The sequence below is a fragment of the Vulpes lagopus genome, chromosome 11, assembly GCF_018345385.1.
Source record: "Vulpes lagopus strain Blue_001 chromosome 11, ASM1834538v1, whole genome shotgun sequence".
Lineage (NCBI taxonomy): Eukaryota > Metazoa > Chordata > Mammalia > Carnivora > Canidae > Vulpes > Vulpes lagopus.
In genome coordinates, this window is record NC_054834.1 from 66,304,591 (window position 1) to 66,317,680 (window position 13,090).

Sequence of the window (13,090 nt, forward strand, 5' to 3'; positions counted from 1 at the left end):
AAATGTATACACTTTAAACATATCTTTTTTTCTTGCCCTGTTAGAACCACATAAATAAGAAATTGGGTTCTGATGTTAGTAAATATAAATGTTAAGTGTGTTCTCTAATCGAGAGGATATAGGTATGTTTTAAAAATATTTTATGGTATTTGTAGTTGAAAGAACTAGAAGAAGAATGGGTCAAATTGCCAACAGGTGCTCCTAAACCAAGTCGATTTCTGCGTTCCCAGCAAGAATTAGAAGCTAAGTTGGAGCAGCAACAGTCTGCTGGTGGTGATGCTGAGGGAGGTAAGCCAGTTTTAAACACTGGTTTCTATGAAAATTAGGAAGAATGGGCCCAACCTCGAGTTTTGTAGAACTTCCATTTAATACAATATCAATTGTTGATAGCATTAATAACTGATTCCTTCTATATCAAGAGTTCATCAGGTTGTAAAAAATGTGAAAACTATTTTGATAAGTAAAAATGATCCATCCATTTTTAAGGTTTGTTTTTTTTTTTCTCCTGGAAGGTGGTGATGATGGTGATGAGGTGCCACAGATAGATGCTTATGAGCTTTTGGAAGCAGTAGAAATTCTTTCCAAACTTCCCAAAGACTTTTATGACAAAATTGTAAGTAATGATAACTTTCTTCCATTTATTTCATTTTAAATAATTACTTGATTATAATTAGATTGTTCTGCTGAGCCCTTTCCTGGTGTCCCCTTACACCCCATATCTTCCCTAGTAGAGTGAATCAGTTGCTTCTATGTTCCCATACTGCTGTGTATATATACCTACTGTAGTATTTTCTTTTAACATGTCTTGCCAAAAACCAGAATGTTATTCTTGACTTCTTTTTCCTTGTCGTTTTACTTTTGACTATTTCTCCAGTGTATCTCCTTATTTCTATCCCATTGCCACTACTTTACCCCAGGTTTCCCTGACCTTGGCACTGTTGACATTTTTTGCCAAATAATTCTGGGTTTTGGGGGGCTGTCCTATGCATTGTAGGATGGTTAGCAGCATCTCTGGCATTTACCCACCAGATATCACTAATACCATTCCTCCAGTCAGACAGTCAAAAATGTCTCCAGACTTTGCTAAAATGTACTCCAAGAGACGCAATTATCCCCAACTGAGAAACAGTCTTATCCCAACTACCACCATCATCTCTTGTCCCCTGTGCTGCGGGAACAAGCCTTCTTGTAAAACTCCCTATCTTTGCTCTTGTCTCCTCCCATCACATTTCCCCATGTAATCAAAGCTGTCATTTTTGAAAATAAAAATCCTCCCTTATCATTGCCTCACTAAATCCCCTCAGTGGCTTCCATGAGTTTAATATGATATCTGAAATCATTCTATGGCTATCGAGGCCACCTAGGGCACCTTTGAGGCCCCTGCTTACCTTCCAGCCTTACCTTCTCTAATTGCTCTCACTCTGCTCCTATATCATCTTTAACTTCTCCCAGTATCACATGTGCCACACTCTCCCCCCACCTCCCCAAACTCTGGACCTTAATATATGCTGTTCTTTCTGCCTATATCATTCTCCCCCATTCACCACATAATACTTCTTCATCCTCTAGATCTTACCTTAAGGGTCACTTTTTAGGGGAGATCCTACCTGTCAGCCTAAAGTAGGTTAAATCCTCTTGCTGTAATACCAGAGCAACTTGTACTTCTCTTTTCATAGTGGTCATGACCTAGTAGTTATTTATTGCAGATCTTTCTAGCTCTGCTGTCACCTCCTTCAGTCCCTCATTAACTTCTGATTAATAGATACTTGATAAATTAAATTGCATTGTAATCTTCTCCAGGGTGGCAAGTTTGTCATCTTCGTTGAATCCCCAATTCTTTCAGATAGTGGGAATGCAAAATCCTTGATCTCTGGTGAGGTATTTTCTACTTTATGGCCATAAAACAAAACAAGTAGCATTGTACCACCAGTGTATAAAACTGATCTCCAAGATTAAAGCAATTTTGGTTGTCGGTTAAGTGATTGTCTTTTTCTGATCTTTTTTTTTTTTTTTTTTTAAGATTTTATTTATTTATTCATGAGAGACAGAGAGAGAGGCAGAGATATAGGCCAAGGGAGAAGCAGGCTCCATGCAGGAAGCCCAATGTGGGACTTGATCCCAGGACCCTGGGACCACGCCCTGAGCCAAAGGCAGATGCTCAGCCGCTGAGCCACCAGGCATCCCAGTCTTTTTCTGATCTTTTTAATGTTGCCAATATGGAAATTCTTTTCTCTTGTAGTTGTCCCACTATAAGATATGCTAGAAACACTTTATAGCAGGTTTCCTGTTTAATAACTTGCTTACTAACAATTTGCCTGGAAAGTGAGAAAGAAGTCTCTGGCATCCCATTCTTTTACTTATAGAACTTTAGGGTTGTGAAATGTTCTGAAAATATTTATTATGTATGAACAAAATTTTATATATATGAACAAAACATTCTGATTGGCTGCATAGTTTTGCAGTTTTGTTTTTTGACCGGCTTTAGAAAAAAAGTTTCTGAAAACAAAAAATAATTATGTATCTTTGAATTAGGAACATGTGAGAAATAGACTTTTATTTGTTTATTTTGACTTCTTATTTTCTGTTCTACAAGTGACTCATACCATGTCTTGCAGGAGGCAAAAAAATGGCAAGAGAGGAAAGAAGCTCTGGAGGCTGTAGAAGTACTAGTGAAAAACCCCAAACTGGAAGCAGGCGATTATGCAGATTTAGTAAAAGCATTAAAGAAGGTAAATGGGCAGTGCGTCAACACTGGTAACCTAACAACAGACCAGGCCTTTGAATTTCTCGCCATCAGTCATCTTTTTTATCACAACCACATTGCCATTTAAGGAACACTATTGGTGATTTTCTAATTATAGGCATACCCTTTTAAAGGGTTGTTTAAAACAATTGTCGTTGGTTAGTTTGGAGGGATTGGTTTTCAACCTTTGTTTATCATTTTGCTTTTATGCTTTCTGATAGCATCTACAAACCTCAAGAAAAAGAGGATCTTGCTGATGTAGAACCAAATATTACTGGCTTTATATAGTTTTATAGGATGAACTGTTTAAATTGGCTCTATTTAATGGGACAAATGTTAAATATGAAGAATATTTTTCTGTTTGTATATCTGCATGTAAAGTGAAAGATGTGGGGAATATGTGGTCATTATAAAGCGGGCAAGTGCTAAATAAGAAAGAAATGTTTTTAGAAAACACTCCTTTGGTCTTGTTGCTGGTTGATAAATTTATATGTAATGGCTTTTCATAAAATCTGAGAGTATAGATCAAATACTGTGGATATAATTACAGAGTTTAAGAACAAATTCTAAAGACATGTTCTTGAATATAGAAAACTTTGTTTCATTTGCTTCTTCAGCCTGAAATTACAGAGGATTAGAATGGTGGCTGTGGGGGGCAGTTAATCTTTAATTATATACACATGTAATTCTCATTATTCATGGTAGTTATGTTCTAGAAAGTCATCACAGCACTGGATTAGAAAATATTGAACCATTGCTCCTAAGGAAACACAGGGCTAGGATTCGCAACTCTTTGGTCTCAACATTTTCATCAACCAGTCAATATATATATAGCTTGTTTTATCATTTGAAGAGGTCTCATTTAATATATATTATTGATGCATTAACATTGAACCCATGGCCAACAGCACTATAACTCATGCCTGAATAAAGCTCATCTAACACACATAATTTCTATGTTAAGGCCTTTTTACCCTTAGGAACAATAGCGCTTCAGCACTACACTTGGGGGCCATTTTAAACAGTGAAAGCACCAACAAAAATCACAAAAATGAAAGAAAAGAAATAGAAATGCGGCACTAAACAGACCATGAAAAAGATACTTGTTTACAGTATAAGAGCTGAAAGAAGAAGGCAGAGTGTTGCTTTGTTCATTCTTAGCTGGGAATGTGCACACCAGGCAACTCAGATTTTTCACAGCTCTGTGCTTGTCTATGAATGACTGGGAGACTGCTATGAGGATTGATAAGGGTTAGGTTTAGGTGAATTCACAAATATGAAATCTGTGAGTAATGAGAATGGACAATGTTTTCCTCCAAATGAGATTTGGAGGCAGAGATATGATTTGTCCCAATCTTATTTAGTTCTTAGTCTTCCAATCTTGAAGAGCCCCAGACCCAGGCAAGATTAATTAGATGGGAATTGCCCACAGGGAAAAGATTTCACCAACCTGGAGCATGGGCGGGAAGAGAACAGGTAGAAAAAGCACTAAGAGAGGGAAATGAGATTCTAGTAGCATTGAGAACTTCAGAGTCTCTCTAAATCCCAGCATATAATTTTTATCTGTAATCTTATTACTTGTCCCAGAATTCTCAGTGCCTCAGATAAAAGCTTTTATTTTTTTATCTAATGATAGAAATATTAATTGATGTTCTCCACATGCAATTTCTTAGGATATTAGCTGTTCAAATAAATACTGTTCTGTGATTTCCAGTGGCATTATGAATAATCTCTCACTGTATTCTTCACAGAGAGGATCATGGATCTTGTAATTGGGTAGACAGAGACAGTAGATTTCTGTGAGAAACTTCTCCCTCTTCACATGATGGAGTGGGGCCCATTAAAGACTACACATGAGTAGAAGGAAATTTAATTTTGTGGCTAATATATTTAAAACAATGAAAAGTTAATTTAGTTGTATAAACTAACCAGGAACAAGGCATTTTAAAAACTTTTATGTGATTTTACTTGCATGTAAACACAGACTTCATCTCCCTATTGTGATGACTTGACAGAGACATACACCAGAAATGGGGAAAAGTGGAAGAGAATGAGACTGAATAGGCTACAGATCGATGCCTCATCCCTATATAAATGGTCTCTTATGTTTGTTGTCTATATCAAGTAATCCCACTAATCTCCCAATATTTTTTTTTTCGCCTTTAATACAAGTAATGCAGAACTATTCATTTTGAAATTCCTTTTGGTATTTCTGAAATTATTTCTTAAACTGAAATTTCTTTTAGGTTGTTACGTAACTTAGCATATTTTATGGGCTTTCCTATTTTCATAGGTTATAGTTCTTCCATTTCTCCCCACCCCTTAACTCCACCTCCCTTCAATAGCTTCTTTGACTTGGCTAATTACCTATGGATGCTGAGATGATAGATAGTTATATAGATAGATATGATTTTTTTTTAATCTTTAGATTAAGATTTGGGTCTTCAGGGTATTAGCTTTTTATGTGTTATTAACTGTTTTCTTTTTCCCCTTGGTCTTTCTATATTTCACCCCTTTCTGTTTATATTCATCATAGTTTTTTAAGCACAATAATCATGGTGGATTTCATTGACTTTTGACTTTGTTGACAGTGTTTTTGTTTTGCTTACTATTAACTAGTGGCTTACATTAGTAGTTAAAAATAAATACTAATTGGTAATTACAGCTGACCCTTGAACACCATAAGTTTGAACTGCAAGGATCAACTTACACATAAATGTTTTTCAGTAAATACAGAACAGTACTCTAAATGTATTTTCGTTGTGATTTTTTAATAACATTTTTTCTCCAGCTTTATCATAAGAATAGAGAATATAATACATATAACATATAAAATATGTGTTAATCAACTGTAACTCAGAAAAGCTTCTGTAGTAGTACTTAAGTTTGGAGGGGTCAGAAGTCATATGTGGATTTTTGACTGCATGGGGGGATAGTGCCCCTAACCCTCATTGTTCAAGGATCAACTAATAATCATATTGTAAGCCTAGATTTATGGGAGGAGTGACAGCACTTTTAATGATAGAATATTTCCAATTATTTAGGTTAAATTAACATTGTGAGCTAAAGCTTCCTTTCCCTAGTCTAGAACAGAGTCATGGAGATTTTCAAATCTGGAATGCAGTCCTCCTGGATACGTATGCTATTTTTCTTAAGCATAAACATTTCTTCACCTTCCTCACTCCCATTACTCAATTTAGAACACTTGTTTAATCAAACCACAATGTTTGACAAAGATTGTTGAAGTCAGATAGGCCTGGTCCGTCTCTCACCTAGAAGTTCATTCAGTCCTTTACCATCTTGAACTCTAATAGGTTCACAAGATCCTCTTCACAACTTTCCATCAGGACCATCAGTATCTAGGGTTCAGCTCCCACTGGTTATTGCTCTAATGGTGGATAGGGAGAGCTATTCTCCCGAGAATGGGATTGATTGATGGCCTTTTTCTTTTGAGCTATATTAAAATACTGTTTCCAAATCTCACCTCAGATTCATTGAACTAAGATTTCTTGGAATGGAGTCTGGCATTTTTTTTTTTTTAAGATTTTATTTATTTATTAATGAGACGCAGAGAGACAGAGAGAGAGAGGCAGAGGGAGAGCAGGCTCCATGCAGGGAGCCTGATGCGGGACTCGATTCCGGGACTCTAGGATCACGCCCTGGGCCAAAGGCAGGTGCTAAACCAGTGAGCCACCCAGGGATACCTGGCATGTTTTTGATGACTATCCCTACAATATACATTTATATCTAAATATGAAGTCTAGCATATAATACTAAATATGTAATAAATGCTGATAGTTGATTTTTTAAATTTATTTTATTTTTATTTTTTTTTAAGATTTTATTTATTATTAATGGGGGACAGAGAGAGAGAGAGAGAAAGAGAGACAGAGACACAGGCAGAGGGAGAAGCAGGCTCCCTGCTGAGTGGGGAGCCTGATGTGGGACTCTACTCAGGACCCCAGGATCATGACCTGAGCCAAAGGCAGACGCTTAACCACTGAGCCACCCAGGCATCCCCTGATAGTGAGTTTATTTTTTTTTTATTTTATTTTTATTTTTTTATTTATTTATGATAGTCACAGAGAGAGAGAGAGAGAGAGAGAGAGGCAGAGACACAGGCTGAGGAAGAAGCAGGCTCCATGCACCGGGAGCCCGACGTGGGATTCGATCCCGGGTCTCCAGGATCGCGCCCTGGGCCAAAGGCAGGCGCCAAACCGTTGCGCCACCCAGGGATCCCTGATAGTGAGTTTAATACAGAAATGAATGGAAGTTTTTTCTTTATGGATATATAGTAGTTAGGGACTTAACAAAATGTTTATTAGGACCTGATTTCATCTTCTCATAAGAAAAATGAATTTATCATAACATGAGTTTACAGTGTGAATATGCTTTAGTAAAGAAAGCAAAAGCTTTGGAGTCAAAACAGAACTGGGTTTAAATCACATCACATCACATTGGCTAGCTCTGACCTTGAGCAAGTTAATCTGTACCTAATTTTTGAAATCTGTAAAATTTGATAATAATGTTTTCTACTTTATAGGATTTTGGTTGAAAAATAAGAACTATAAAGCACCTATGAAATTATAGCATCTAATTTGTTTTTAATAAATGTTAATCTTGCGGGGCAGCCCAGGTGGCTCAGCGGTTTAGCGCCACCTTCAGCCCGGGGTCTGATCCTGGAGACCGGGGATCAGGTCCCCTGTGGGGCTTCCTGCATGGAACCTGCTTTTCCCTTTGCCTCTCTCTCATTCTCTCTCTGTCTCTGTCTCCTGAATAAATAAAATCTTAAAAAAAAAAAATGTTAATCTTGCCTCTTAATCATTACTCCTTAGCACTTAGGAGTGCATGTAAGTGCCATCTAGAACTTCCTTGCATGCTATGCATTAGGGGTTGTTTAATTCAGGGAATCTGGAAGGAAGGATTCTACTTATGGAATACCAGATCATAGGGGCTAATTAAGTCTGAGGTGGAATGGAAGAATTACTTCTACCTGGGAATATAGTAAAGAGAAAGATGATGATATAAATAATGCTAGGGATCCCTGGGTGGCGCAGCGGTTTAGCGCTTGCCTTTGGCCCAGGGCGCGATCCTGGAGACCCAGGATCGAATCCCACGTCGGACTCCCGGTGCATGGAGCCTGCTTCTCCCTCTGCCTGTGTCTCTGCCTCTCTCTCTCTCTCTCTCTCTCTCTCTCTCTGACTATCATAAATAAAAAAATAAAAATAAAAGATTAAAAAAAATGCTAGACACTAAGATACTCTAAATACACACTTAATGATCATTAGGTATCTAAAATGGCAGCTGAAAGGCCAGAAGCTCCCTCAGAAGAATGGTTGTGTAATGGCATTTGTAATTTAGAGTCTCCATGGACTTCTTTTTTTTAATTCAGTTAATTAACCTATGATGTATTATTAGTTGCAGAGGTAGAGGCCGGTGATTCATCAATCTTATATAACACCCAGTGCTCATTACATCACGTACTCTCCTTTAAAAAAAAAAAAAAAAATTTTTATTTATTTATTCATGAGAGACACAGAGAGAAAGAAAGGCAGAGACACAGGCAGAGGGAGAAGGTGGCTCCGTGTAGGGAGCCCGATGTGGGACTCGATCCCAGGACAGGATCATGCCCTGGGCCGAAGGCAGGTGCTAAACCACTGAGCCACCCAGGCGTCCCCATCACGTGCCCTCCTTAATGTCTTATCACTGGGTTACCTCATCCCCCTCCCCCCCATTTCCCCCAGTCGCCATCCCCTCCAGCAAGCCTGTTTGTTTTCTATGATTTAGAGTCTCTTAGGGTTTGTCTCCTTCTCTGATTTCATCTTGTTTTATTTTTTCCTCTCTTCCCCTATGAAAGTCCCCATGGACTTCTTGACAGTACCTATACCAGTTTCTACTGGTGCTCCTTGAGTATAAACATTGGAGCTGTTGCCCTTAGGTGTCTTTCCTCTGACGTACGCTGTTTTTTGGCTTTTCCTGCTCCAGAGCAAAATCAACAGGCCTGTAGCTTGTCTGCCATTGTCAGAGTCCCCCCTGCACAGTTGTGCCACTTGGACAGCCCAGACTACTATTAATGGAGAGTTAGCTATTTAAAGTTGTGGTTTTATGTATATGTTATTGGTTGAACTTTAATATAGGAGACTAAACAGAATAAAGGGAAGCCCTCAAATTTGGTACTGTCGGAAGAATTTTTCCTCTTTTATAGGAAACAAATGGGCTATGCTTTAGCATTACAGCTTGCAGAGTTCTTTTAAGAATACATTTTTAGGGACTCCTGGGTGGCTCAGTCAGTTAAGTGTCTGCCTTTGGCTCAGGTCATGATCCCAGGGCCCTGTATCTTGCTGCCTGCTCAACTAGTTGCCTGCTTCCCCCTCTGCCCCTCCCCCTGCTTGTCTATACTCTCTTTCTCTCCATCTTAAATAAATAAAATCTTTAAAAAAAAAAACATTTTCAGTTCCCTTCTACAGGATTCTGACTGTTTTGTTTTCCTTTCTTCCTCCTCCTCTTTGTAGGTTGTTGGAAAGGACACCAATGTCATGTTGGTGGCTTTGGCAGCGAAATGTCTTACTGGCCTGGCTGTTGGACTGAGGAAGAAATTTGGACAATATGCAGGACACGTGAGTAACACTCCTTTTTAGATACAAATCAACGTTACCAAGATTGCCAGGCTAGCTTTATGATTAAAGCAGCTCTTTGGAATAAATCTTTATACATTGATTGGACAAAGTGAATTTTTCACTAAATTTTAGTAATATTGAGCCTAATCCCTCACAACATTTTAGTAAAGATGGTGTTGTAGCTAAATTTATTAGCTTTACATAGAAAATTGGGTACATCGCCTAAATACTTCGTTGAATTGATTTGCTTACTTATTAATATTTTGCTTTGTTCTTATAAGATATGCGGTATAACAGGATGAAATGAAACTTATGATAACCACCAGGGCAAAGTAAAATGGAAGTAGGAAAGGCAGTATAAAACCAGAAGTGAGGGATCCCTGGGTGGCGCAGTGGTTTGGCACCTGCCTTTGGCCCAGGGCGCGATCCTGGAGACCCGGGATCGAATCCCACGTCGGGCTCCCGGTGCATGGGGCCTGCTTCTCCCTCTGCCTGTGTCTCTGCCTGTCTCTCTCTCTCTCTCTGTGTGACTATCATAAATAAAAAATAAAAAATAAAAAAATAAATTAAAAAAAAAAGTAAAACCAGAAGTGAGATGAATATATAAAATGTATTTTATAGTGTTTTCCTATTCAAAAAATAATATACTTATAAACTTGAGACATTTTGTATAGATTACACTCTTGGTAGTATATCAGTTTGATTTGTTCTAAGCAATGCAATTGGAGATATTTGTTGACTATACCCTCTTTTCTGTATAAATTTCGAAGTACTCAAATTTGGTAACAGTTTTAATAAATTGGGATGTTTTAATTGTGGCATTTATAATTGGCCTCTAAATCTGGTCTGAACTACTTAGAAGGTATAGCATCCTGAAAATTGACCATACTAAACTATAGGGTTGAACTTGCTACTTGATCATTTGATTACCTAGATTGACTTTAGAGGCTCCTCATAGTTTGTAGTCATGTGTCAGTTTTATGTTGTGAAGTTAATGTGTAAGCTCAGTTATGGTATTTGGAGCTTGCTTACTCATAGCATTAAAAATAATTTCAGACAACTGAAAAAAAAAGACACTACCAAATAAAAATAAATCATGACTAACTGGTTACCAGGGAAATAAAAATGAGTCCATAAAACCCTTAGACATGTAAATTATGAATTGAAATAAAATTATAAACCATATTTTATAGCAGTAATTATTATACAGTACTTATGTGTATGCATGTAATCAGTATGTTAATCAGCTTTTGGTAAGTTTTGTGTTACTTATTAGCATTTTTTTTAAAAGAATGTATTTTTGTCTTAGTAACTTTTAATCTAGAAAAACAATTTTTAAGTTACATTTTAATTTGCTAAATCCTAGTTGGATGATTACCTGGCCCAGTTTTAGTTCTGGTTCTGGCTTTGTGATATTTTATTATACAGCTTAAAGTTATAAAGCTTATAGTTTGGTATATCACCCCCCACCCCCTTAAAACTGTCATATACAGTATTTGAGGTCAAGCATATTAATGGTTCAGGTTTATTTTCTTTAGCTATTTATAAGCTGTCTTTCTCATAAAATACAAATAAAGGCGAACTTTAGCTTTATAACCATTAAAACATCTTGATTTTCAAGTTTATAACTAACTCCTAGTATTGAAAAGTCTTTTATATTTCTCCACAGAAACTATATTTCTTCTGGTCTCTATCACTTATGTGGTGAAATCTTAAATATTTTTTTGGATGCCTTTGACCTTTGCTATATCTTTGGGACCTTAAAAGATAAACTTTAATTTGCCTGCTAGCACAGTACCGGGCACTCAATAGATGTAATAGGTATTCAACAAATATTTAATGAATTAGTGATAGTTTATAAGATAAAAATTATAAAAATTCCAACTTTATTGATCTAAACTTAGTACATGAGTAAGAGGATATCCTTCTGATCAAAATTGCTGTTATTTTTAGTACTATTTCTTTTTCTTAGTATAGTAAAGGAGTGGGAGACATTTCAGTTTAGTGAAGTATATCAGAATCTTAGGTGAGGAAGAAAAATTACATACTGTACCTGTTCCCCTATCCTAAATCCATCTAGTTGGGAATCTTTTTGTCTAATGAAAGATGTTACTGATAGGAATGGTTATATGGTTGCATTAAGGTGGAGATGCAGAAAAAGGATTGAGAAGCACTGCAGAATGGGAACCCTTAATTGTTCTGGCGTAAGATCTTTGTGCCCTTCAAGAAGGAAATTACTTTTTATCCAACTTAGGTGTTCATTTTGTTTTGGTGGCACCAAAATTATTTAATAACAGCTTGTTACAAGATATATAACTTGCATACTGTAAAATTCACCTTCTTAAAGTTTATAAGTAAGTGGTTTTAATATATTCACAAGATTGTATAACTGTCATGACCATCTAAATCCAGAACATTTTCATTACCCCCAAAAAACTCCTATGCTCATTAGCAATCACTGCCTACTGGCAGCCACTAATCTACTTCTGTCTGTGTAGAATTGATATTTTATGGAATTATTTAAATGGATCATACATATGTGGTCCTTTATGACTGGCTTCTTTGATTTAGCATATATTTTCAAGGTTCATTCATGTGGCATGTCAGTACCTCATGCATTTTTGTTGCCAGCAAATTAATATTCCAGCGGTTCGCTTTTATAGGTTGTGCCAACCATTTTGGAAAAATTCAAAGAAAAGAAACCTCAAGTGGTACAAGCCCTGCAGGAGGCAATCGATGCAATCTTCCTTACTGTAAGTTGACAACATGAATTTGCACTTCTGTTTAAAATAAATTTTGTCAGTGTAATATTTTGATTATGCTTACAGTTGAGAAAATCTCACTGACCATGTTTTCTTTTCTAAAGACCACACTACAGAACATCAGTGAGGATGTTTTAGCAGTAATGGATAATAAAAATCCAACCATCAAGCAGCAGACATCTCTTTTTATTGCAAGAAGCTTCCGCCATTGTACTGCTTCTACCCTGCCAAAGAGCTTGCTAAAGCCCTTTTGTGCTGCTCTACTTAAGGTATAGACTTCTCTTTGGAATTGGGGGAATTTTTTTATACCTAGGGGAGATTTTTTTCCATATTAATTATGAACCATGACTACTTGACTTTTAGACTATAGATTATGGTCTTTGGAGGAGCAGACCTCTGAGGGCTCTGGAAACTGAATCCAAATTCTTGTACCCTGTGTTCCTATTCCCAAAGGAAAGCACAAGTTAGCTTTATGATTCCACTGTTAAACATTTTGTTTCTTATTTGGCCCATATAATGGTATTCAGCTGGATCTGGCCAAGCACAGGCATACAATTTGGAGTCTTTGAAGATCCTTTGCATATGAGGCATTTTAAATAGAGAGTAGAAGGAAAAGGAAGCACTTATTTGCTGAATGGATTACCAGAGGTTTCCTTATCCAAAAAAGAATATGTAAAAGAATAACAGTTAGCAAAAGGAAAGCTACACTTAATTAGCTTCAGTAAACTGTAAAAAGCAAATTCTTTATCCAATAATGACTAGTCTGAATTAAAATCAGTAATACCCAAAGTATCTTGTATTAAGATCATTTTGCTTCTTCCGGACCATAGCACATCAATGATTCTGCTCCTGAAGTCAGAGATGCTGCATTTGAAGCATTGGGTACTGCTTTGAAAGTGGTGGGTGAGAAAGCAGTAAATCCATTCTTAGCTGATGTGGATAAACTCAAGCTTGATAAGGTAGGTTAG

The 13,090-nt window shown here is 36.9% G+C and overlaps 1 protein-coding gene across 6 annotated transcripts in view; it reads left to right on the forward strand.

The window, feature by feature from the left end:
* The window catches only part of CKAP5 (cytoskeleton associated protein 5), a 105,032-nt gene that overhangs the window by 42,421 nt on the left and 49,521 nt on the right, over positions 1-13,090 (forward strand). For all 6 annotated transcript variants that reach the window (XM_041722595.1, XM_041722596.1, XM_041722597.1 and 3 more), the window contains exons 6-12: positions 156-288; positions 513-613; positions 2,616-2,729; positions 9,256-9,360; positions 12,024-12,113; positions 12,227-12,391; positions 12,953-13,081. In XM_041722595.1, coding sequence (XP_041578529.1) covers positions 156-288; positions 513-613; positions 2,616-2,729; positions 9,256-9,360; positions 12,024-12,113; positions 12,227-12,391; positions 12,953-13,081 — 837 coding nt within the window. The remainder of the gene's footprint in view (positions 1-155; positions 289-512; positions 614-2,615; positions 2,730-9,255; positions 9,361-12,023; positions 12,114-12,226; positions 12,392-12,952; positions 13,082-13,090) is intronic.